The 23,770-nt window shown below is 33.3% G+C and overlaps 1 protein-coding gene across 1 annotated transcript; it reads right to left on the bottom strand.

Annotated features, from left to right (window-relative positions):
* Nucleotides 1–778: 778 nt before the first annotated feature.
* On the bottom strand, nt 779–22,437 carry LOC129988630 (uncharacterized). Its single transcript, XM_056096896.1, has 3 exons — nt 22,229–22,437; nt 3,040–3,095; nt 779–1,170 (listed from the first exon to the last, which is right to left on the bottom strand). The coding sequence occupies exons 1-3, from the start codon at nt 22,404–22,406 to the stop codon at nt 988–990; spliced, it is 417 nt and encodes a 138-aa protein (XP_055952871.1). The 5' UTR covers nt 22,407–22,437; the 3' UTR covers nt 779–987.
* Between the last annotated feature and the right edge of the window lie 1,333 nt (nt 22,438–23,770).

Here is a 23,770-nt window from a genome sequence, read left to right as displayed (position 1 = left end):
ATTCTCAATAACGCTGACTTTAAAAATGCCATCTTTGATTATTTTCTTTTCTGATTTGATCATTCCATTGATATTGGCTAGAAATCTGTCGACCAACAGAAATCAAAGATCATATCTGCATTTCCGTCATTAAATAAATAACAAAGTAATGAGCTTAAAAGTGATCATGTAATTTTTATGAAAATTAATAATATTAGCATTACCAACTATTTGAATAGCTATTTTCATTTTTCAAGTAAAATTATAACTATCTTTAGTTTAAATCTTAGAATCGCTATAAAATTTTAATTCATTAATCGGCCCTTAAGTTGCCATAATTATAGATTTTCCAATCGCAATGGCAAATATAAACTGTATTATTATATCTTCTATAGTGTAACGTGCATTCTAAGATACAAAGCCATTAAATTAGAATCAGGGTGTAAATTCTAATTGATTAAAGAGTTCTGTACTATTATTTTGATATAAAAAATTTCGTAATTAAGTTCATCGTAATTTTGTAATTTCAATTAATATCTATGATTCAAAGCTTTACTCCCATTTTCTTGAATATTTCCAATGCCTGTAAGTAATTCATCTTCAAAACAATTTAAAACTACAAGTGCCCCAGTTTCGTTTTAGAAATTTGTCAGTTTCTAAAATTTATGTGCGTGGCGAGTCACCATAGAATACGTAAGTCAACAATAAGAAGCATGAAATTAAGATAATAATAAAGAAAAATTTTACAAAAATAATAGCACTTAAAACTTTATAAATTATGATTTATTTAAAAATATAAACACTTATCTAAAAATCAGGTATGCATATACTGGTAAGTGACTAGTCTTGAAATTTGACTTTTTAGAAATAAGTCAAATTGTTTTAAATATTGAAAAATTGAATTGATATAAATTTTATTCAAATATTATATTTTTAAATCTAACAAATACTTCAATATAAATACTCTTATAATAAATGCATATGTTCCACCGAAAAGCTTGAAAAGGTTTATTTCTTTGTCCAATAATCTAATTCATTATTTACTTCACTTTTAGCATCTTCCAAAGCTGATTCGTAAACATAATCAAATAAATCTCCTAACAAGAATTCAGCCAAAGGTTGCATGCATTCAACTGGTGGAAGAGATGCAATTTGTCTTCGAGCGTAAAATAGTTGGCTTCTTATGCATTCCTGTAAAAAAAAAAAAAAAAAAAAAAAAAAAAAAATCTGAGATGAATGCGCTTAAATAAGTAATAATGTGTTACTGTGATAAAAAAAATCCCCCAGATTTCAATTAAATTATGTCTGTAATAAATATCGTCTGCAAACTTTTATTAAACATTTTTACGATTTCTATAAATATCTGGCAATGGTTGGAAACTAATTTCATTTTATCGTTTGAAAATAAATTTGTTTTTAATGCGGTACTATTTTTAATTTTGTTAATTTTTAAAAATGTTAAATGTAAGAATATAAGAAATAGATAAATAATGTGCATTAAAATTTGTTTTACAAAAATGTCTGAAATGCTGCGAAAAGGCAACTGTTTATCAAAAACAAAAGCGTCTGAATGGAATATAATACCAAGAAGGTAGAAAATCTTTTATAAAGAAATTACTCTTCAGAATGCCATTCCTCTTATTATCAGCATACCGATCATATCAGAGAGCGTTTAGCGATTGTCATTTAAAAATTAGACGGAAAACAATGACAATAACAAACTGTGAAGGAGTATCTATAATATAATGTAAAATAGTACTACATCTTTTCACAGTTCATTAATCTTGGATTCTTAGTAAAAAATAATTCTGTTCCATAAGTTTCGAATTCACCTGATATGGCACCGTGTAATTTCTTTTTCCACGGTTGAAATTGCTTCTTCATAGCCATCACTTTGAATCCATTAATTAGATAAAGGACAAATAGTTACGAATTCTGAAAGGGTTTCACAAAAACAACTTTAATCATATTTTACTAATTTGAAAAATTGTTGACTGAAATGCATTGCAGTAAATTTGAAAGAGATTCATGGGAGATTGTTCAATAAATTACTACCTTCTGTTTTATACCAACATTCCTGTTACTTTGTGATTACGGTAGTATGCTTCACATTACAAGCAACGAACTCGTAGATTAAGTGTCCTTATTTTATTCTAAAATATTTAAACTGTATTTGTTATTGTATATATGTCTTTGTAATCTAGTTATAGATTACTGGAATATGCGAGTTCTTATTTTAAAAATTGACTTTTATTTTCAAAACTTTTATAGGAAATTAGGAAATAGTATTAAATCTAGTAGTCACCATTTTAAATAATTCATAATTACTTTTCACTCATTTGCTTATAAATTCATTGCAAGATTAATATGCATTTTATAGCTAAATAATATATAAAATTATACATAAAAATGAATATGCTTTGTATTATCATGGATATATTAGAGCTAGAAATATTAATAATTCATAAAGTGTGGCATCTACATTGAACTTCTTCATTTCTGTTATTTGAATATTAAAAATATCGTTTATAATTTCGATAAAGAAAACTAAACCTAGCAAACATATTTAATAACATTTTATTTAACAAATATAAAAATAATTTCGCAAACTAAATTCATCGTAAGTAATCTGTATTCATTGCTAAAAAGTATTTTATTTAACCACAATATTACATGAATAATTTAAAAATATATACTTTTTAATTATAATGATATGGAAATTGAAGTGAAAGTATCAATAATGAATACAGAATTGAAGTTGTTTTTTTCGTAAAACAAATTTCAGTAAACCATTTCTTTGAAAGGATATCAAAATAATTGCATTAGGAATTCAAAATTAAACATCGTTTTAAAAATTCAGAATACTGCAAAATCTTAGCAATAACAAGTCCTATCTTTATAAATATTTAATTCAATCTATTTCCCTAGGCGTTTCATTCTATGCCTAAGCTATTAAAGTCTTAAACAAAATCTTACTTTATTTTATAAATATACTTCTTTTTATCAAATAATGGCGTAGGATGAATTTAGAATTAAAGAAATAATGCTAAATTTGATTACCATAGTATCTATATCTTCTTGACAGTCTCCTTGCAATTCTCCTTTTTCTATTAATTCTGAAATTAGAATAGAATAGTAAATTAGAATTGATAAATAAATAAATATTAGAAATGATACATAAATAAAGGATTAAAGTTATGAATAATGAGAAATTTAATTCTCAGGGAGTTTTATTTAGATAATTGAATTATTTTCTGTTAAATTATTTAAAGTGATTTTTGAGACAGCTACAGCATTGATAAAATTCAGCTTGTGCTGTAAAATACATTTTGAAATAGAGTTGCTTCCGTGTTAATTGTGTTATTCTGTGTATTGCTCTTCATTGTAATATGATTCTCAATCACAAATGCTTATTGAAGAATTTTAAAAAATACACACTATTTACATACCGTAATTAATTTTTAAAATTTTTCTTAGTTCCATTTTATTGCGGAATCTGGCGTGCATTTTGAAATTTAGTCATTGAAAGTATCATTACGATTGATTTTTTTGAAACACTAGTAATTAAATGCACATTCTCCTTAATATATTATTTTTTGACAATAGATACTATATGAAATAAATATTATTTATTATTTTAAAAAGAATTTATTGTTTATGAAGTCGTTTCTTTTAAAGTTCACATATTTTTTAAGTTGCAAATATGATTCATTCAGCGCATTCTCGGTGGATATACTAGATGAAATCTTGTATTCAGAAATTGAGTCTTCAAGATTCGAAACCAGATTTTGTTCTACTGCAATCTGATGCCACGCATCAGAAGTCTATTCACTCGTGTGGTGAGAATGTTTGGGAAACAAATTGCCTGCACAGGCTTTGTCCTTTTCATCTGATCACCTTGCATAATGAAGGATAAAATAAGACATTTATTTTAAAAATCAAATCTGCTCACAACATAAGTTTCGCTATCACATTTGAGATTATGTATATATGTATATGAAACAGAAATTCTTGCAATTTTAATATATTTTAGTGTCTATTTTACGAGATACTGCTATATTCAAGAAGTAGCATAATTTTTTTAATAACTGACATTTAAAAAAACCTGTCTTATATTTTGATTCAGATATCTCGTTTTAAGTGCCATCACATTATAATTTATGAAAACTAAACACTCAAAGATTTTTTTCTATTATGAGGCGTTCTCATTTCTCTTTTTATTTAGAAGTCACAAACAAATGAGTAGATGGCAAAGAGTGTGAATTCAATCAATAATGGAATCAAGAATTTCATGAAAAAAAAAAAAATGTAATACTAATCGAAAAAACTATTTAACCTCTTTTTCCTAAACCTCTAATAATAATAATGGAAGATGCATGTTTCGAATTGTTTCTTTTTGCATTCTACTACAGACGGTGTAACCTTCAGCTATCAAATTGGGCCCTGTGTATTTCTGTGCGATTATTTTGCGAGAAAGCACCCAGATGACCATCACGATGGATTGATTGATTTTACAGTAGCGCAAATCCTGAGTGCTCCACCTTTAATTATCATCGTATGATGTAATTTTAATTCATCAACACTTAGCATATGGGAATTGGTGGGAGAATCTCCCCAACAGTAGATTTTAAATTTTTTAATGGCTATTGTTTCTATAGTTATTTTTCGACATTATACTTGCTTTACTTAATTTCTCAAGTTTTGATTACTGCCGCTTCACTGAATTATTTTTAATGTATTTTATCTATTTAAACTTTCCCCCTCAGGGGCTCACCTACTATAGGTGAGTACGGGTGTCCCAATCCCGAGGTTCCCAGGGATCTTTACTCCCTTCTTGCTTACTCTCCTCTACGCCTTCTGCTATTTACTTGATCCTTCCATCCCTCGACGGCAAGCGAGGGAGCTCTCCATGAGAAGCTGTCGCCGCTCTGTTTGCTTCTTGCTTCTCATGGACAGCCAAAGTCCCACGTGTTGGCCGTGCGTGGCAACCCATTTGAAAGACGGGTGGTGTACTGTGGTCCCCTGTACATCAATCGGCTGGTACCTAGTCACCTGAGTGGCTAGTCTGCTAGGGATCAAGCGAAGGGGTTACTCCTTGGGCTTGGCGTTAAGGGTGGTCACTGTCCCCGGGGGTAACTCCGAGCGTATAGGTTCCGGCTAGCACCAAGGTAAGCGCCGAGGCTGGGAATGGCCAGAGCCGGTGGCTGCCTTCCCTTGTTGGGCTCCGTGGTGGGCGGTGCCGTCGGGCCCGAATCGTATTCAATATCGTATGGCTCCTCCCAAGAAGGGTCCCTTTAGTGGGCGTCATTTTGTACCTGTATCTTCAAACGTAGATAATCATTTTGATAAATACTTTGTCTTGAAACGTATTTCCGAAAAAAACGAAACATTTGAAAGCGTGTCGCCATTTTTGGTGCAGAAAGCGATCGCAGCAACAGTCGGTGATGTAACATCTATTCGCAAGATGCGTTCTGGTGACTTGCTGGTAGAGGTTAATTCTCGTAAGCAAGCTCACCAAATTCAAAAATTAAAAGCCTTGTCAACAGTTCCTGTCAGTGTCAGCCCCCATCACTCATTAAATATATCGAAGGGTGTTATCACTTGTGGGGAAATATTTAATCTCCCTGTAGATTTAATTACAGCTGAAATGAAATCCCAAGGTGTCACACATGTACAACGCATTACTATCCGAAGAGATGGTAATGTTCTAGAAACCAAACATCATATTCTGACTTTCAAATCACCAAAATTACCAGAATTTGTCTATGCAGGGTATATAAAATTGCCTGTCAGACCATACATTCCCAATCCTTTAAGATGTTTTAATTGTCAGCGTTATGGACACTCTAAAGCAAATTGCCGCGGGACACTCACTTGTGCCCGTTGTGCTGCTAAAGACCACGATAGCCAACAATGTTCTGCACCCGAAAAGTGCGTGAACTGTGGCGACAGTCATGCGTCATACTCTAGATTATGCGAACGTTGGCAACTTGAAAAGAAAATAATAACTCTTAAAATCAAAGAAAACATTTCGTATCCTGAAGCTAGGCGAAAACTTTCACCACAAACGCCTACTCCTGGTCTGAGCTATGCATCTGCTCTGCAAAAATCCTTTTGTGTAAATTGTTTGTGTCCAAATTGTACAAAAACTACCAATCGCTCAAAAATAACTAAAAAGACATCCGATTCTGATACAGAACAATCTGTAAACAGCACATCTGACACTGGCATACCAGCTAAACCCATTTCAAAAAATAAGTTACAAAAATCACTGAAGCTAAAACTTGCAAAGCGTGGTCAAACGCAGAAAGAACTATCTGCGAAATTGAAAAAATCATCTTCTAAAAATTCTGTCGCATTAGGACTTGCAGCTCGGGGAAAAGCCCACAAGGATTTAACATCCGTATTTGGTGGCATATTAAATACTCCCGATCTGAAACTGCATCCTTCAGAGGATGAAAATGAATTTGAAATGAGTTGCGATGTTTCTGCAACTCCGTTTGTTGCTCCTAATAATTCTTTTAAGCATCTCTCTTAATGGGTACCTTCCTTTCTTGGAATTGTCGCGGCTTGCGGTCCAAACTTCTTGATATAAAGACCATTATCAACACCTTTCATCCTGTTTGTTTTTGTTTTCAAGAAACATTTATGACATCTAATATTCAGTTAAAGTTACGCGGTTACAACTGTGTTCGTAAAGACACAGACACTGGAGTGCGCAGTTCTGGTGGTGTCTGCATCTTGACATCAAATCTTTACCCAAGTACACCTCTTACTTTGCATACACCTCTACAGGCTGTGGCTGTGCAAGTTCACACCCGAACACTGGTTACAGTCTGTAGTATCTACCTGCCACCCCATAATGCTATTCAACAACAGGATCTTGACAACCTAGTGGACCAGCTTCCTTCACCTTTTATTTTACTTGGTGACTTAAATGCACATAGCACGTTGTGGGGTTCAGATAGTACAAACTCTCGTGGGCGGCAGATTGAGCAGTTTATTTCTAATAATTGCCTCTGTCTGCTTAATAACGATGATAAAACATACTTCCATGAACCCACACGTAGCTTCCATAGTATTGATCTGGCAATATGCTCACCTGAACTTCTGCCATTATTGACCTTTACTGTTAGTGATAATTTATATAATAGCGATCATTTTCCGATCATTGTCTCCCATGCTGATAGAGGCGAAGCGACTCATTGTCCTCCGCGTTTCGTATTCCAGCGGGCAGACCGGCATAAGTTTTCTCAATTGGCAAAAATTACCGAGAGTATGGTCAATGTACCAGACATCATAGAAGCAGTTCAAAACGTCACTGAATGTTTGATAAATGCCGCTAATTATGCCATTCCTAAAAGTTCACCACGTCCGAGAAAATTCCGTAGACCGTGGTGGAACGATGCCTGTCGCGATAGTTACAAGAACCAAAAGAGACTATGGAACAAATTTAGAAGGTACCCAACCACAGAGAACCTGATCGCTTTTAAAAGAGCTAAAGCCCTTGCACGCCGCATTCGTCGCTGTAGCCAGAGGGAATCATGGGTAAAATATATTTCTTCAATCACATCTCGAACCTCAAGTCGGCAATTGTGGAGAAAAGTGAAGGCAGCTAATGGAATTTATCAGTTTTCTTTTCCTGTACTAAAAACCAGGAATAATACATACTCCTCTCCATTAGATATTGTCAATATTCTTGGACAGACATTTGCACGGATTTCCGCTGTTGAATCGTATAGTCCTGAATTTATAGCGAGAAAAAATCTCGCGGAACAATTATCTTTGAATTTTCAAGCTGCATATACACATCCATATAATTGCGAGTTCAAAATGTTTGAATTGAGAAAAGCACTATCCCAAGCTCATGATACCAGCCCTGGACCAGATGGAGTCACTTATAATATGCTTCGCCACTTAGATGAGATATCGCTCTCAAATCTCCTGTATCTGTTTAACAGAGTCTGGAGTGAGCAAAATTTCCCATATCAGTGGCAAGAAGCTCTCGTGATTCCCATTCTGAAACCGGGCAAAGATTCTGCTAACCCTCTGCATTATAGACCGATTGCGCTAACTAGTGTCCTTTGTAAGACGCTTGAACGTATGGTCAATGCCCGACTAGTCTTCGAATTAGAGAAGCGAGCTTGCATTCCATTAATGCAAAGTGGATTCCGCAAAGGTCGATCCACTATTGATAATATAGTCCAACTTGAGACCCATATTCGCAACGCTTTTGTGAGACGAAACCATCTTGTCTCCATTTTTTTTGATGTAGAGAAGGCGTATGATCGTACGTGGCGTTTTGGAATTCTTAGAAAACTTTTTAACTTGGGTTTTAAAGGAAACCTTCCAATTTTTATAAAAAAATTTTTATCATCTCGTACTTTTCGGGTACGCATGGGGAAATTTTATTCTGATCCTTTTATCCAAGCTGAGGGCGTTCCACAAGGAAGCGTTCTCAGTGTCACACTTTTTATCATGCATTTTAGCGACATTTTAAATCAATTACCACCGACTGTCCAAGGAAATTTATACGTGGACGATCTTCAGATTTCTTGCCAGGGCTGTAATATGCCCTTAATTGAACGGCAGCTGCAAAATGCAGTTAAGAAACTGGTAGCTTGGTGTGATGAAAATGGGCACACTCTTTCTGCCGAAAAGAGTAAATGTGTGCATTTCTGCAGAAAGCGAGGCATTCACCCTGACCCCTCAGTTCGTATACGCAATGACTTAATACCTGTCGTTAATGAAATACGATTTCTGGGAATACTTTTCGATAGGAAGCTCACTTTCCTTTCGCATATCACATACCTTCGGAAAAAGTGCGAGAAATCTCTGAATATCCTCAAGGTACTTTCTCGTACGTCTTGGGGTGCCGATCGTACGTCTTTAACCCGTCTATATCAAGCCATAATTTTATCTCGGATAGACTACGGGTGTTTTGTATATGGCTCTGCCAGTCTTGCTGCACTACGTCGGCTAGATACTGTGCATCATTCCGCCCTCCGAATATGTTCAGGGGCTTTCCGCACATCGCCAACCGAAAGCCTTTACGTCATATGTCACCAACCGCCCTTGTCTTTACGCCGAAAGAAACTTGCACTGCAGTACTACTTTCGAGCTCAGTCTCTCCAAAATCATCCTGTAACTCGCATGACCATTCCTGTTTCCCTTAAAAGATTTTACAATGCTCGCCCATCTCACATTCTTCCCTTTTGTGAGAGAATCAAAAGCGTACTTCATGATTCAGGGCTCCAGTTTTCTGATGTCGAGCCAATAGATTTTCAAATATTTTCACCTTGGGAAATTCCTCAGTTTTCCTTTTTGAATTGTTTCTCTGAATTTAATAAAGCTACAACTGCCCCAATTATTTTCCAACAACTTTTTAATTTTCATCGTTCACAGTATGCCTCCTATTTTCCAATATTTACTGACGGCTCAAAGTCGGACGGACATGTTGGATGTAGTGTCATCTTTGGAGACGAAATACAGTTTCCGTATTCATGCATCATTTTCAGTTTTATCTGCGGAGTTGCTGGCGATTTTATGTGCTATACAAAAGATTTCTCTTGCCTCTCAACGACAATTTTGTATTTATACGGACAGTATGAGTTCTTTAGAAGTACTTCATCATTTTAACTTTCATCCGTTCGCTATTAAGATCTTGGGACTCTTGCAGACCCTCCATCATAGGGGCTTTGACATTTTATTTTGTTGGGTCCCTAGTCACATTGGAATCGTTGGAAATGAGCAGGCCGATCACGCTGCTAAAACTTCATCTACCTTTTTTCATTATGAATTACCTTACTGCGATATTCAAAAATCAATTGCAAAACATATTTTCCTTTTGTGGCAAGAGACATGGAATAAACAAATCCATAATAAACTGCACGTCATTAAGCCTTCTATTTGTATGTGGCCAGCTTTGCCTATGCGTGGCCCTGATGTTAAATTGACACGCCTTCGCATAGGGCATACTCGGTTTACGCATCGACATCTTCTTCTCGGAGAGAGACCACCGGTTTGTTCTCGATGTCATGTCGACCTTAGTGTGAAGCACATTTTAATTGAGTGTCCAAATTTTAACTCCTATCGTATTCGCTTTTTTAATTCAACATCATTGACTCTTCACGACTTAGTAGGTGAAAAACATCACCCTAATATTTTTAACTTTTTGAGTTTTATTAGGTTTTTACATCGGATTTAGCACATTTTATCTTTGTATTCAACATTTAGCCTATCATTCAACTTGTATTTTAATGTTTTATGCACTGTTTATAATTATTCCTTTTTAAAATATTATCATATGCTCTCTGTATTTTATTTCCTGCTCAAGTTTTTATGCATGGTTTCATTGTCTTTTCGTCATGCTATATGAAATTGTCTCCATCTTTGAACTTTCTTATTTTAACTGTGTTTTTTTAACTTAACTTTTTGCTTGGCGCAGTATGGCCAGATATGGCTTTTGCGCCATAAAACACCACAAAACCAAAACCTATTTAAACTTTCAACTCCTCACATAGTATCATTTTGAACCAAATGATTGGTGCAGTATAGACTATTTTTGGCTCTTGCGCCCTTAAACATAAATCAACCAACCAACTTTATTTCTGTGTGTCGGTTTTTTTAATTTTAATTAAAAATGCAGAGAGATACTGCTCTTTATTGTGATAATTCTTAAAAATAACACTGAAAAAAAAATATTTTCATTTCATAAATTAGTCTTTTTAATGATACCAAATTCAATTGTTATGGAAGATTTTTTTTTATTGCTTACAAATAATGTGTTAATTCAGTGTTATAATTAAATTCAAATTGTGTTTATTTTATATTGAATATTTAACCGCTTGCTTTTCATTAATTGTTGAGCACTGAAGGGAAAAATCCAATTTATTATTAGCGGAATTTGTGTGATGTACACGACAGTGACGATAAGCGAAAGTTGAAAGAAGGATTGTTCGAACATTTTAAATTTTCTTTAACATATTCATGTCTTGGGATTTGACTTAATTAGGATGAGTAAATGAAAAAAATCAACAAAACAAATTTAAGATTATTAAAATAACACGGCTTGAATGTCTTTTACAATAAAATAAAAATGTTTGGCGAGAACTTTAAGGATGAAACATCATAAGATATTTAATTAAAAGTATACACAGTATTCTTATCAAAACATCTAGGCTTTGAATGCAACTAATAATGATTAAAGCTCTTATTCAATTTTCATTCAATAAAACCAGCTACGCAGAGAGTAATACCTTTAAAATTTTATGATGCATATCTTAAATGTGATCTAATGGTACAGAAAACCCATTAAATGATATTGATTTTTAACCGTTTTATTCATGTTTATGATGATGGAATTTGTAATCCCTCTGTTATTCATTGCCCTCTGTGCTAGACTTTACGTATTTTGTCCGTAGTCGTGTATTTGGTCACAATTCATTGTTTTAATATTTTCATCACTTAATTATTTGTTAATAAATCGATTAAAATTTGATTTCATATTAATTGAGCTACTTGGTAAAAGAAAGTGAGATTTGCTTCAAGATTCATGATAAAACTAGTAATAGAGTAAACATAATATTTATCGAATAAATTAGCACTAATAGGTTTATTATATATATTAACTTAAATACTAATACAATAAATTTTTAAAATTTATTTTTTTCATGTCGAATTAGTAAATTTGCCTTATTTACAAAACTGTGTTAGAAAAATTCTAAAACTAGTAGCATGGTAACAATGCAATATGAAAACATTTTACAAACATGTAATATCCTATCTTCTGATATTTTACTATAAATTCCAAAATTATTTGATAATGGATCTTTTAAAACTCTTTATCCATTTCGTTAGTAATGGAAATATGCTTTCGTCCCCTCCTTTTAGTTAAAATAAAAATTTGAAATATTTTATGTTAATATTTGAAAGTAAATAAACGAATGAATGATCTTTCAGGCAACAAACTAAATGAATTTAGCTATAATTAATCTTAAAATATTTGACAAAGATTATCTTAATTTATTCTAGTAGGTTGAAACGTGAATTTGGATGAAGAGTCACTTTTTTGCAGTTTCAAAATATAGGTAAGTTTCTGCTTCCAGCGATATTTTTATTTTGTCTATGTCCACTAGGAGCTAAGTTATAGCAAAATATTGGCATGCAAATGATGTTTTAGCATTTTAAAGCACGCTTTCTGAGCAACGAGTATTTTCGTAATTTTACTGTACGAGTATCGTCATATCTTAAAAAAATAATCAAGATATTTTAAGGAAATTTATTAGTGCTTGTTATATTATGCATAATGTAATAAACTATGCAATTGATTTTAAATGTTTAATAAATGGATATGAGATTACTTAATATAATGAAAAAATTTCATAGACAATTTTATATATTGTAGACAAGAATTTCATTTTTGAATATAATTCTTAGATAATAGTTCGTCACACTCTAAGATATGCTACATATTTAACGTCACAAATAAAAATTAAAAGCTGTAGCATTTCTTTTTCCCTAGAAAAACTCTATTTTTTTAAATTAATTCTAAAATTTGCTCCAAAATATGCATTTTTTTCAAAAGCTGCATATATGGTTAAACAATTTCACTTTTATCCGTCATTTTATACCTATATTAATAAAAAAACAAACATCATATAAACCTAAAAATATTTACTTTTTTGAGAAATCGCTTCCAAACCAATTCAGATTCAGATTGAACAATGCTTTACCTTACATTATTTCGAAGATATGATGTAGTTTTGATAATACAGGGTGTTTATAAAGTCCCGGACCCATTTTGATGTTTAATAACTCATAAAATAATAAAGATAGATTAAAATTAATAACATAAATGGTTAAATAGGCTCAAAAAGTTTCATGACCCTTGTCAATGAACTTCCACGTGTGCCCCCTTCGTCGCACGGAGAATATCAAGTCGATAGTCCATTTCACGCCAGGTAGCGGCAAGCATGTCGGCATCCACAGAGACTATTGCGGTTGTAATTCTGGCTTTTAGGTCATCAATGTTAGACACTCTCCTCCTGAAAACGTTGTCTTTTACAAACCCCCAAAGGAAAAAGTCCAACGGCGTTTCTCTCAGTTCAAAAAAAGTTCAACGGCAATGTCTCTCTGACACGCTCAACATCAAAATCACTTGTGCAAGGACGTCCGGAACGTTTCATATCTGCGATACTTCCAATTTCTAGAAAATTCTTTTTCCACCGCAAGATGCTGTTTTTGGATGGAGGATCTTTTTGGGAAATTCTTCTGAAATTTCTCTGTGCTTGCTCTATCGATTTCGTTTCTATGAACCACCATAAAATCTGTGCTTTCTCTTGTGGTGTATGCATTCTCCTTAATATCCGCTCGAATAAAACATCACATACAAAAGTACTACATAGAACAAACACATCAAAAGTAAACATAACATTGCAATAGTTGCCAAAAACAAAAGAGAGAAAACTGCAATTAATAAGCAGACGGTATTTAGAAAAGTGCAGATATTTAGACTGGAAAATGAAATTATCTGAAATTAACCACACGCGCAGACGATATTTACAAAAGTAAAAAATATTCAAACCTGAAAAGGAAAATATATGAGTTATTCCATCAATAAATACCATAAGTTTGTTTATATCTTCATTATTTTATGAGTTATTAAACATCAAAATGGGTCCGGGACTTTATAAACACCCTGCATTATACATTGATATATAATAATTATATTAGCTCTTTTGCGAGAATTTGATCTTGCTTGCTGGCACAAATACTTTTTAAATAATTTGATGTAATCAAAACTTTATTTCATCATCGATATGCTGAATATGTAACCCTGATATTGTTGATCAAATGTCCTCCCACGAGCGGACGTCAACTCAGATATCATCTTGATCATAAGAAACCTTCAGTCGTATCCAAAAAGCCCTTGGGATTTTAATCTCTCTACATTCAATATTTTGACCCCTCAGGGGCTCACCTACTATAGGTGAGTACGGGTGTCCCAATCCCGAGGTACCCAGGGATCTTTACTCCCTTTAGGTTTACTCTCCTCTGCGCCTTCTGCTGTCACCTTTGTTTTTTCTTTCCCTCGACGGCAAGCGAGGGAGCTCTCCATGAGAAGCTGTTGCCGCTCTGTTTGCTTCTTGCTTCTCATGGACAGCCAAACACCCCACGTGTTTGCCGTGCGTGGCGACCCATTAGACGGGTGGTACATTTCGGTCCCCGGTGTATCAATCGGCCGGTATCCTAGGCACATGACTGGGCTGCTCAAGGGGATCAAGCGAAGGGGTCACTCCTTGGGCTTGGCGTTAAGGGTGGTCACTGTCCCCGGGGGTGACTCCCAGCGTATAGGTTCCGGCTAGCGCCATGGTAAGCGCCGAGGCTGGAAATGTCTAGAGCCGGTGGCTACCATCCCTTGTTGGGCTCCGTGGTGGGCGGTGCCGTCGGGCCTGAATCTTTGTCTTTTTTGCATGGGTCTTTCTTCACACACCGAATCCGACAAGTCAATTAACGTTGCACAAACTGAGCTTTCGAAATTTCTTCCAAAATTTTTAGTTGTACATGGTAAAGACGATAAACTTAAAAACATGTCACCTTTTTTGATACAAAAGTATATTCAAAGTACTGCTGGAAACGTCACATCTGTAAAGAAGCTTAGATCTGGAGATTTGTTAATAGAGACTGCGACGCCGAAACAGTCAGAGCAACTTCTAGCCATAAAGAATTTTGGTGATGCCCCAATAGAAGTATCTGGCCATAAAACTCTGAATTATACCAGAGGTGTCATATCTAGTATGGACCTTACTATGGTTAGTGATGAAGAATTTGTTTCCGAACTGCAGTCATTTAGAGTAACAAGTGCACGCCGTATAACATTAAAAAGAGATGGTAAAATAATTCCAACCAGGCATGTTATTTTGACATTTGCTACTCATGTGCTTCCCAGAAAGATAACAGCTGGGTTTATAAGTTGCGATGTGCGTCCTTTTGTGCCAAACCCGATGCGTTGTTTTAAATGCCAGAGGTTTGGACATACAAAAACTAGCTGCCGCGCTTCTTCCTCTCGCTGTCCACAATGTTCTGAAATTGGCCATGATGACACTCCATGCACAAAGCCCCAAAAATGTGTTAATTGCAACGGTAGTCATCCTGCTTATTCTAAATCCTGTCCCAAGTGGAAGATTGAAAAAGAAATCCAGACCATTAAAATTTCTAGAAATATCTCTTTTGCAGAAGCTAGGCAAATAGTTGAAAAACGAACTCCAAAGGAAAATCTCCCATACAGTACAGCTTTAAAAAGAACGACTTGTTCAAGCATGCAAACTGAACCGATACAAATTCAAGAAAACAGTTGTCCATCGCAAACAATCGCGAAGCCTTTTCCCTCTCCATCAAATGAGGAATACATTACCATCAAACTGAAAGATTGGCTCGAAATAATAAAATCGAACAAGTCTTCCATAACTAAAGAAAAAAACATTACAAAAAACCAAAAAACTTTAAAAATTGTTCCACAAAATAAAAAGAAAAAGAATCTTTCCATTCAAAACCAAAATGAACAGAAAGAAAAGATAAACGTAAATAGTAAGGATGTTGAGTTGGAAATTCATCCATCCGAGGAATCTCTCAGCGAAATGGACCTGAGCGATGAAGCTAGAGTAAGCACAGCCAAGCCAAAAGTTTTTAAATCTAAATTCTTCAGGAAACCGAAATGACAAATATTAATTTAGTCTCTTGGAATTGCCACGGTTTTCAAGCTCATAAAGAGGATATCAAATCTATTATTAACAAATATCAACCTGTTTGCTTGGGGATACAAGAAACATATTTGACTCCACGTGTCTCTCCCAATCTTAAAAACTATATCCTTCAAAGAAAGGATAATGAACAAAATTCTAGAGCATCTGGCGGAGTTGCATCTTTAACTTTACGTCATTTGCCAAGTAATGAAGTTGTTTTAGACACAAATTTACAGGCAATTGCTGTCCAAATTCAGTTGAAAGTTCTAACAACAATCTGCTATTTATATCTGCCCCCAAATGACTATATTGAACAACGACATTTGAATCAATTAATAGAACAGTTGCCAGAACCTTTTTTTCTCCTAGGTGATTTAAACGGACATAATCCTATTTGGAATAATGATGATATCAACACTAGAGGAAGGCAAATAGAAAAACTAATTGATGATCATTGTCTCTGTATACTTAATGACAATAATCCTACTCACTTTCACCAAGCTAGCAAAACATTCCACACGATTGATCTTGCACTTTGTTCTCCTTCCCTTGCCCCTTACTGGAAATTTTCCGTGGACTCAAATTTATACAACAGCGATCACTTTCCTATTGTATTGACGTACATGCACAGTGATTTTTTATTTCCTAAAAGACCTGTGAGATATAATGTTAGTAAAGCAAACTGGCCATTGTTCAACTCAATATGTCAACTTACACCAGATATGATTGATGAAACTTCTATTGATTTGGCAGTCAAGCTTGTAACCGAGCATATAATTGCAGCAGCAGATATCAGTATTCCCAAAACATCGGGGAAAATACCAAAGCTATGCAAACCGTGGTGGAATGATAAATGTGAAAACTGTAAAAGAGCACTAGACAAAGCATGGAATACCTTCAGGAGATACCCTACCACCCAAAATCTCATTAAATTTAAAAAAGCAAAATCTGAATTTCGTAGAATCCGACGCATTAGCCAGGAGCAATCCTTTCATTCGTATGTCAAGTCCTGTGGGACAAAGTAAAAAAGATTTTTGGCTGTTACACAAATACAGATAAAATATCCTTTTTAAAATTGAACGGACGAGTAATTTCTAATGCAAAAGAAATTGCTAATCTAATTGGACAAACTCTTTCTAATATATCGAGTGAAGAATTTTATCCAGAAGATTTTATTGCTTTTAAAAAAACAGACAGAGAAACAAACATTAGAATTTCTACCCTCACATGGGGAGGAATATAATACTACTTTTAAGTTTCATGAATTGAAAAATGCATTAAAAAAATCCCATTCTACATCACCGGGACCTGATAGAATACATTATGATATGTTGAAACATCTAGGTGATTCGTCATTGTGGGTACTCTTAACTTTATTTAACAGAATTTGGATAGAAAGAGTCTTCCCAACCAACTGGCAAAAAGCAATAATAATTCCTATTCTCAAACCTGGGAAAGATCGGCAAGATCCCTCTAATTACAGACCAATAGCCCTTACTAGTTGCCTCAGTAAACTAATGGAACGTATGGTTAGTCACCGACTGATGTATGTCTTAGAAGAGAAAAACTTGATTTCCCCTTTCCAAAGCGGTTTTCGCAAAAAGAGAAGTACATTGGATAATTTACTAAAACTAGAGACTGCTATCAGAGAGGCTTTTGTAAGCAAAAAACATCTTATATCTATTTTCTTTGATATGGATAAAGCCTATGACCGAACCTGGCGTTATGGCATTTTGAAAGATTTATTTAACTTGGGTTTAAAAGGGAATCTACCAATTTTTGTACAAAACTTTTTGAGGACAAGGATCTTTCAAATTCGTGTTGGTGATATTTTATCAGATACTTTCATTCAGCATGAAGGTGTTCCTCAGGGTAGCGTACTAAGTGTTTTACTGTTTATCATAAAAATAAATGGGATTGTTTCGAAAATCTCACCATTTGTACATACTTCACTTTATGTCGATGACATCCAGATCCATTGTGCTAACGAAAGTTTGGATTTCATTCAAAAACATTTACAAACATCCATAAACAATATGATAGACTGGGCTTTGAAAAATGGATTTGTTTTTTCTCCTCAGAAAACAGTTAGTGTTCACTTCTGTAAACGACGTGGCCTTCATGCAGATCCAGAGCTTCGACTGAATGAGTCGGTCATTCCGACAGTTAGTGAGAAAAAGTTTTTGGGCGTGATATTAGATAATAAACTAACATTTCGCTCTCATATTCAAAACTTAAAAAGAAAATGCCTTCAAACACTAAATATTATAAAAGTCCTTTCAAACACCTCTTGGGGAGCAGATAGAGCCTCTTTGATGAAGATATATAAATCACTGATACGCTCAAAGCTTGACTACGGGGCACCCATTTATGGCTCAGCTGCCAAATCCACCTTGAAATTGTTAGACTCGGTGCATAATCAAGGACTTCGTATAGCTACAGGAGCTTTTAGAACATCGCCAATTCAAAGTTTACAAGTTATAAGTGGTGAGCCCTCCTTGGAATTGAGGCGGAAACGACTTTGTTTATCCTACTTTTATAAAATTAAAAGTGTGGAATACCATCCACTGTGCAACAAGGTTCTTAATCCTATATACGGAGCGTTATTCTCTAAGAGATTGTCTTTTACGCCAACTTTTGGATTCCGTATAGGAGAGATTTTACGAACATTCAAAACTGAAGACTTCCCGATTGCTGTAAACATTAGTGGTCCACCTCCATGGCAGGAGTTATCTTTCAGTTTTGTAGATGATTTTATGCACTTCCTGAAACCATCAACATCAGACGTGATGTTTCAGAAATGTTTTTATGAACATAGACAACAGTATCATTCTTTTCAACCTGTTTATACAAATGGTTCGAAATGCGGTAATAATATTGGCTCAGCAGCAGTTTTTCGTAATGTAATAATATCCGAAAGACTTCACCCTTTCTGTTCTGTTTTTACATCCGAACTTTATGCAATATATCTAAGCCTTCAAAAAATTGCAACGTCATCCCCCTCTAAATTTATTATATATACTGACTCTAAAAGTAGCATTGCAGCTTTTAAGAATGTGTCATCGGAAAGTCATCCCTTAGTTCTAAATAGTTTGCACATATATCATTCGCTAAAAAATAATTTCACGATTAAATTCTGTTGGATACCTGGGCATGTTGGAATTTTGGGAAATGAAAAAGCTGACAAGGCAGCAAAAAGCACAACCCTGTTGAAGGAAAATTTTGTTCCATTATCCGATGCATTACAAGCAATAAAAATAATTCAAAGTAAATCCTGGCAAGCTACATGGGGAAAGCTAACTACGAATAAACTTTTTCAAATACAGCCATCTGTCAAGGGTTTCAAAAGTAAAATTCTGACTAGAAAGAAAGATGTCATCATTACGAGACTTCGAATAGGCCACACCTATTTGACCCAAAAACATCTTTTGCACTCTGATCCTGCACCACTTTGTGACAAATGCAATTGTGTTTTAACGATTAAACATATTTTATGTGAATGCCAAGATTTTAGATCACAACGACAAGTTCATTTTGGAGCGACTGTTTTTAACTTAAATGACATTTTAGGAGATAACCCTCATCCAAATATTTTTACTTTTTTAAAAGATATTCAAATTTTACAGCATATTTAATTGTATCTACTTAAAATGTTTTAATTTTTAACACGAAAGCCATTTTTAACAAACGTTTGGCGCAGAATGATCAGACCTGGTCCTTGCGCCATAAAAACCAATTAACCAACTAATCAATATTTTGAGGTTCTGAAATTCAGTTATCAACGTAAATGATGAAATTTCTTTTAGTTTGATTCTAACACACGTTGCATGTCATATATTTTACTTTATTTTTCTGAATATCATATTCCAACCAACCAATCTATCGTTTTACTTAGTTTCTCTTTCTTCAACATTTTATTTGCTTTACTTAACTTGCTTCTGAAGTTTTTATTATTGCTGTTTTACCGAATTATTTGTAATGTACTTAATCTATTTAAACTTTTAACACCTCACGTGGTTTTATTTCATACATGGCTTGACACGGTATAACCAATTTTTGGCTCTGGCGTCACTAAACCAACCAACCGACCGACAAAAAAAACCAATTGAACGTCCTATTTTTAATCATCTATTGCGTTCTTTTGATAAATAATCCTGAAACATTTGTAACTTGGTGATAACTTCATAAACATTTAAATTATTTGATAACCATTAATTTTATCACTTCATTTTAATTTCAAAAAAAATTGCACAATTATTTATCTTTATTTTTCTTTATTATGATAATTTGCACTCTTTAAATAAACGTTTGCAAGTTTATTTGACTACGTTAAAAACCGTGAGGTAGATGTCAAGCTAACACGCCTCCATATAGGACATACGCGCTATACTCACAAACATCTGATCTTTGGCGAAAGGGCACCAATGTGTCAGACGTGTCATGTTAATTTAAGTATTAAGCATGTTTTAATTGAAAAAGTTTATGAAGTTATCACCAAGTCACAAATGTTTCAGGATTATTTATCAAAAGAACGCAATAGATGATTAAAAATAGGACATTCAATTGGTTTTTTTTGTCGGTTGGTTGGTTTAGTGACGCAAGAGCCAAAAATTGGCTATACCGTGCCATCCCCATCGTGTCAGCTTTTTCAATACATCATCCGTAACTCTAACCGACTTGGTGGGTGAGAAATACAACCCAAATATTTTTACATTTTTAAAAGCAATTCACCTTTTTACTTGCATCTAATTGCCTTTCAACCTTTTGTCGTCAGTTATTGCATTTTCATGGAGTCGTATCATTAATATCACACTTTTACCGTTTCCTAATTATTTTCTTCCTGCGACTCATAAATTTTAAAATTTTATTAGTTGATTGCTACATCGTTTATACTATATACAGTTTATCTTAGTTGGTATTAATTTATAATTGATTGATTCAGTTCATATTAATGTGCTCTTAAATTAAACCATATGACTGGCGCAGTATGGCCTCACATGGCTCTTGTGCCAATAAACCATACCTACCTACCTACCTACCTACCTACCTACCTACCTTGACTACGTTAAAAAGTCAATTCTTTTAGGGAAATTATGATTTTTTTAAAATTAATTATTCTAAATGTTTCAACAGGTTTCTTTATAAGAACCATTAAAATTTTGTTCCCAAGACTATTTTTTGAGAAGTTCCACTAATTTTTACATCTGTTTATGTTTTAATGCTATTTTACATCTTTAGATGCCATTTTCTCAAATTCTAATCTTTGATTGAACTTTCTTTCTTTCTTTCTTATAAATTAAAATCTAATGCCTGTTTTTTGTTTAAATTTGGTGTAATAATTTCTCCATATGTTATGAAGTTTCTGAAGTAGACAATAAGTAATCTATTCATTTAGAAATATTTTATACTTGTTTTAGTGACTCACAATGTAAAAAAAAAAGATTGAAATCTTATTGTTATTTGTTAGCAGAATATTTAAAGAATGGATACAGCTTATTTTTTAATTCAGGAACTAGATAATATATATCTTAAGCTATCCGCAAAAATTTAAGCAAATCATTCGATACGCTTCAAAACTAGAAGAGTTTTGTTTTATACCCCTTTTAAGCCAGAAAAGTCTTTTCTTTGGATTTTTTTTTTAAAAAAACTTTTGCTGTTTAACTGGCATATTTTGGTTTCACAGATGTTTATCAATTCCTACTCTTAGTTCACACCCTCCCTATATATATTTATATAACTTGTTCAAATTTTCAATTATTAATAAAATACTTTTTATTCTTCCACTCAAGTTCAAATACATTTTTTAAACTTGTAGTGGATGACACTTGATGTTAATACGGTTTTTTCAAATATTAATTAATTATTTTTTAATTTTTAATACTTTAAATAGAATTTTAGTAGTTTGTAAGGAAAATTGACATCGACAAGCAGTAACTCAATAGGGAAAATGCAAGGATTTCAGTATTTTTCACGTGAAGGTGAAGATTGCGGGTTCAATTCTTGCGAAAATCAATTTCTTGATATTTATTTTTTGATATTTAATAATTCTTTTGATAAATATTTAATAAAAAGTAACTAAAATAAAATTTTTCTTTGTTGACCTAAGTAGGGATTGAATTTAAAAAAAAAATTATATTACTTGTTTATGCAAATATTCAAAAGTATAACTATTTTCGAATGTTTTTCAAAAAATTCATTCCGAATATAATCATTCCTTAAATGTTGCTATTTTCTTGCAATTCCAAACATATTTCTGGTTGAAGCCATATTTATGGCCCTTTATATATAAAATAACATAATGATTCTATGAAACTAATATAATGAGTCCAACTATGAAACAAACATACTGATTCTAGTTAATAAGAATCTATTCTGATTTTACCGTATGCTTTGCGAAGTATAGCCAGTTATGGCTTCTACGCCAATGAACCAAACAAAGTAACAACAACAAAAAAATTCTAGATATGAATAATAGCATAAATAGGATCTCATGGATTGAAACTTACCTCTCCTCTTTTCTTGAATGATATCTTCATAGTCTTTGCACTCTGGGAACATTGGAAACAGGTAATCAGAGGCGCACGTAGTATTTTCTTCCACATAACTTGCGTCTTGAGCATTGCTAACAGCAACGCCCAAACTAACAATAAAAATAACAAACAGGGACTGAAAAATGGACATCATGTTTCTCTTAAAATTTCAAGTGGGGAAATGAAATGTGAATTTTTCTTCTTTATATACAATATAACAATGGACATGCTTTTGATTTAGGCTCATATTCAAAAATTTCCTGTTCGGGCATTTCCATTCACTTTCAAGGACTCCTTTTGGATATTTAATTCAAATGGAAATGATGGAAATAATTATGCCTTTTCATTTATCTTCATTTGGAACCTTTCCGCATATTATGCTGTTGGAAAGAATCACCATGCACTATTTTTATTTGATCACCTGTTGAAAAGGAAAAAAAAACTGAAAATAAAGTTTATCTCGTTTGTATTATCAGACTACTGGAGCATTTACTGTAGAGATCTAATTAGATTTTATGTCTTACAATCTGTTTTCTAATAGAAATTAACAGGCAATGATTTTCTGTTTTTAGTACACTATTTAAAATTTTTTTTCTATAATTTCGGCTTGTGGTATGTCCATCTGAAGATCAAAGGATACTTCATTCGGTATTCGATTTTATATGCCAACAAAAATTGTTTTCTGTAGCGAGGTATACAGTAAATTTGTTGCTGTAGATCGAATTCAGATATCAGAATGTGGGTCAAATAAATAATGTCTGCATTAATTTGTGAGAGTAGAAAGATTGAAAAATTGGTATTTTATGAATTTCGATATTATTAGGGTCAGTGCAGTTACCTGTTAGTGCACCAAATAAATCTATGACATAAAATAATTTTACCTCCATATACATATAATTTCGCTGTTTTAAATGTCATTTAGCATTTAGAAAATGTTTTTAAAAACTGGACCCATTTTGTAATATTTACCATATGTTTTAATACTTCAATCCTGTTCATCCACTTTGGCACTTTGTTTATTTTTGTGAGTACGAATTTCATCAATTTCGGGATCTTGAATTTTACTTTAGTATTACATTTTTTAATTTTGCAAAAATTGCTTTTAACTTCAATTTCAAACGTACTTTATTTATCATAAAAAATATTTTATTAAAAAAATTTAGACTTTTAAATATGCTTTAATACCTACAATACGTTTTGTGCACTATAGCCATATCTGACTCTTGCGCCATTAAAACTGACAAACTAACCTGCTAATCCACCATAAGCTTGGAGAAGCATGGCCAAACATGACCTTTTGCGCCAAAAAGCCCAACCAACCAAACCTTAGAGTTAAATTTCAAACCATATATTTGGCGCAATACAGCCTATTCTTACCTTTTGTGCCACTAAATTTAAATCAACTAACCATATCATTTCGTCAAACATAATATACCATTTTAAATAGATTAAGGATATTTGGAATTGTGTTAATCAAAATTGAATTCTTTAAGCTCTCTTTTATCGCTAAATTTGAAG

This window comes from Argiope bruennichi, chromosome 10, assembly GCF_947563725.1.
Source record: "Argiope bruennichi chromosome 10, qqArgBrue1.1, whole genome shotgun sequence".
Taxonomy (NCBI): domain Eukaryota; kingdom Metazoa; phylum Arthropoda; class Arachnida; order Araneae; family Araneidae; genus Argiope; species Argiope bruennichi.
The sequence above is the reverse complement of the archived record's forward strand: the minus strand, read 5'-3'. Positions and strand labels throughout refer to the sequence as shown.

Excerpts from the sequence above, each read along its gene's own strand:
- LOC129988630 (XM_056096896.1), bottom strand. The coding sequence starts at position 22,406 with ATGATGTCCATTTTTCAGTCCCTGTTTGTTATTTTTATTGTTAGTTTG. Across the intron at positions 3,096-22,228 it reads CATTCAAGAAAAGAGGAGAG|AATTAATAGAAAAAGGAGAA; the intron begins GTAAGTTTCAAT and ends TTCTAATTTCAG. Across the intron at positions 1,171-3,039 it reads AAGAAGATATAGATACTATG|GAATGCATAAGAAGCCAACT; the intron begins GTAATCAAATTT and ends TTTTTTTTACAG.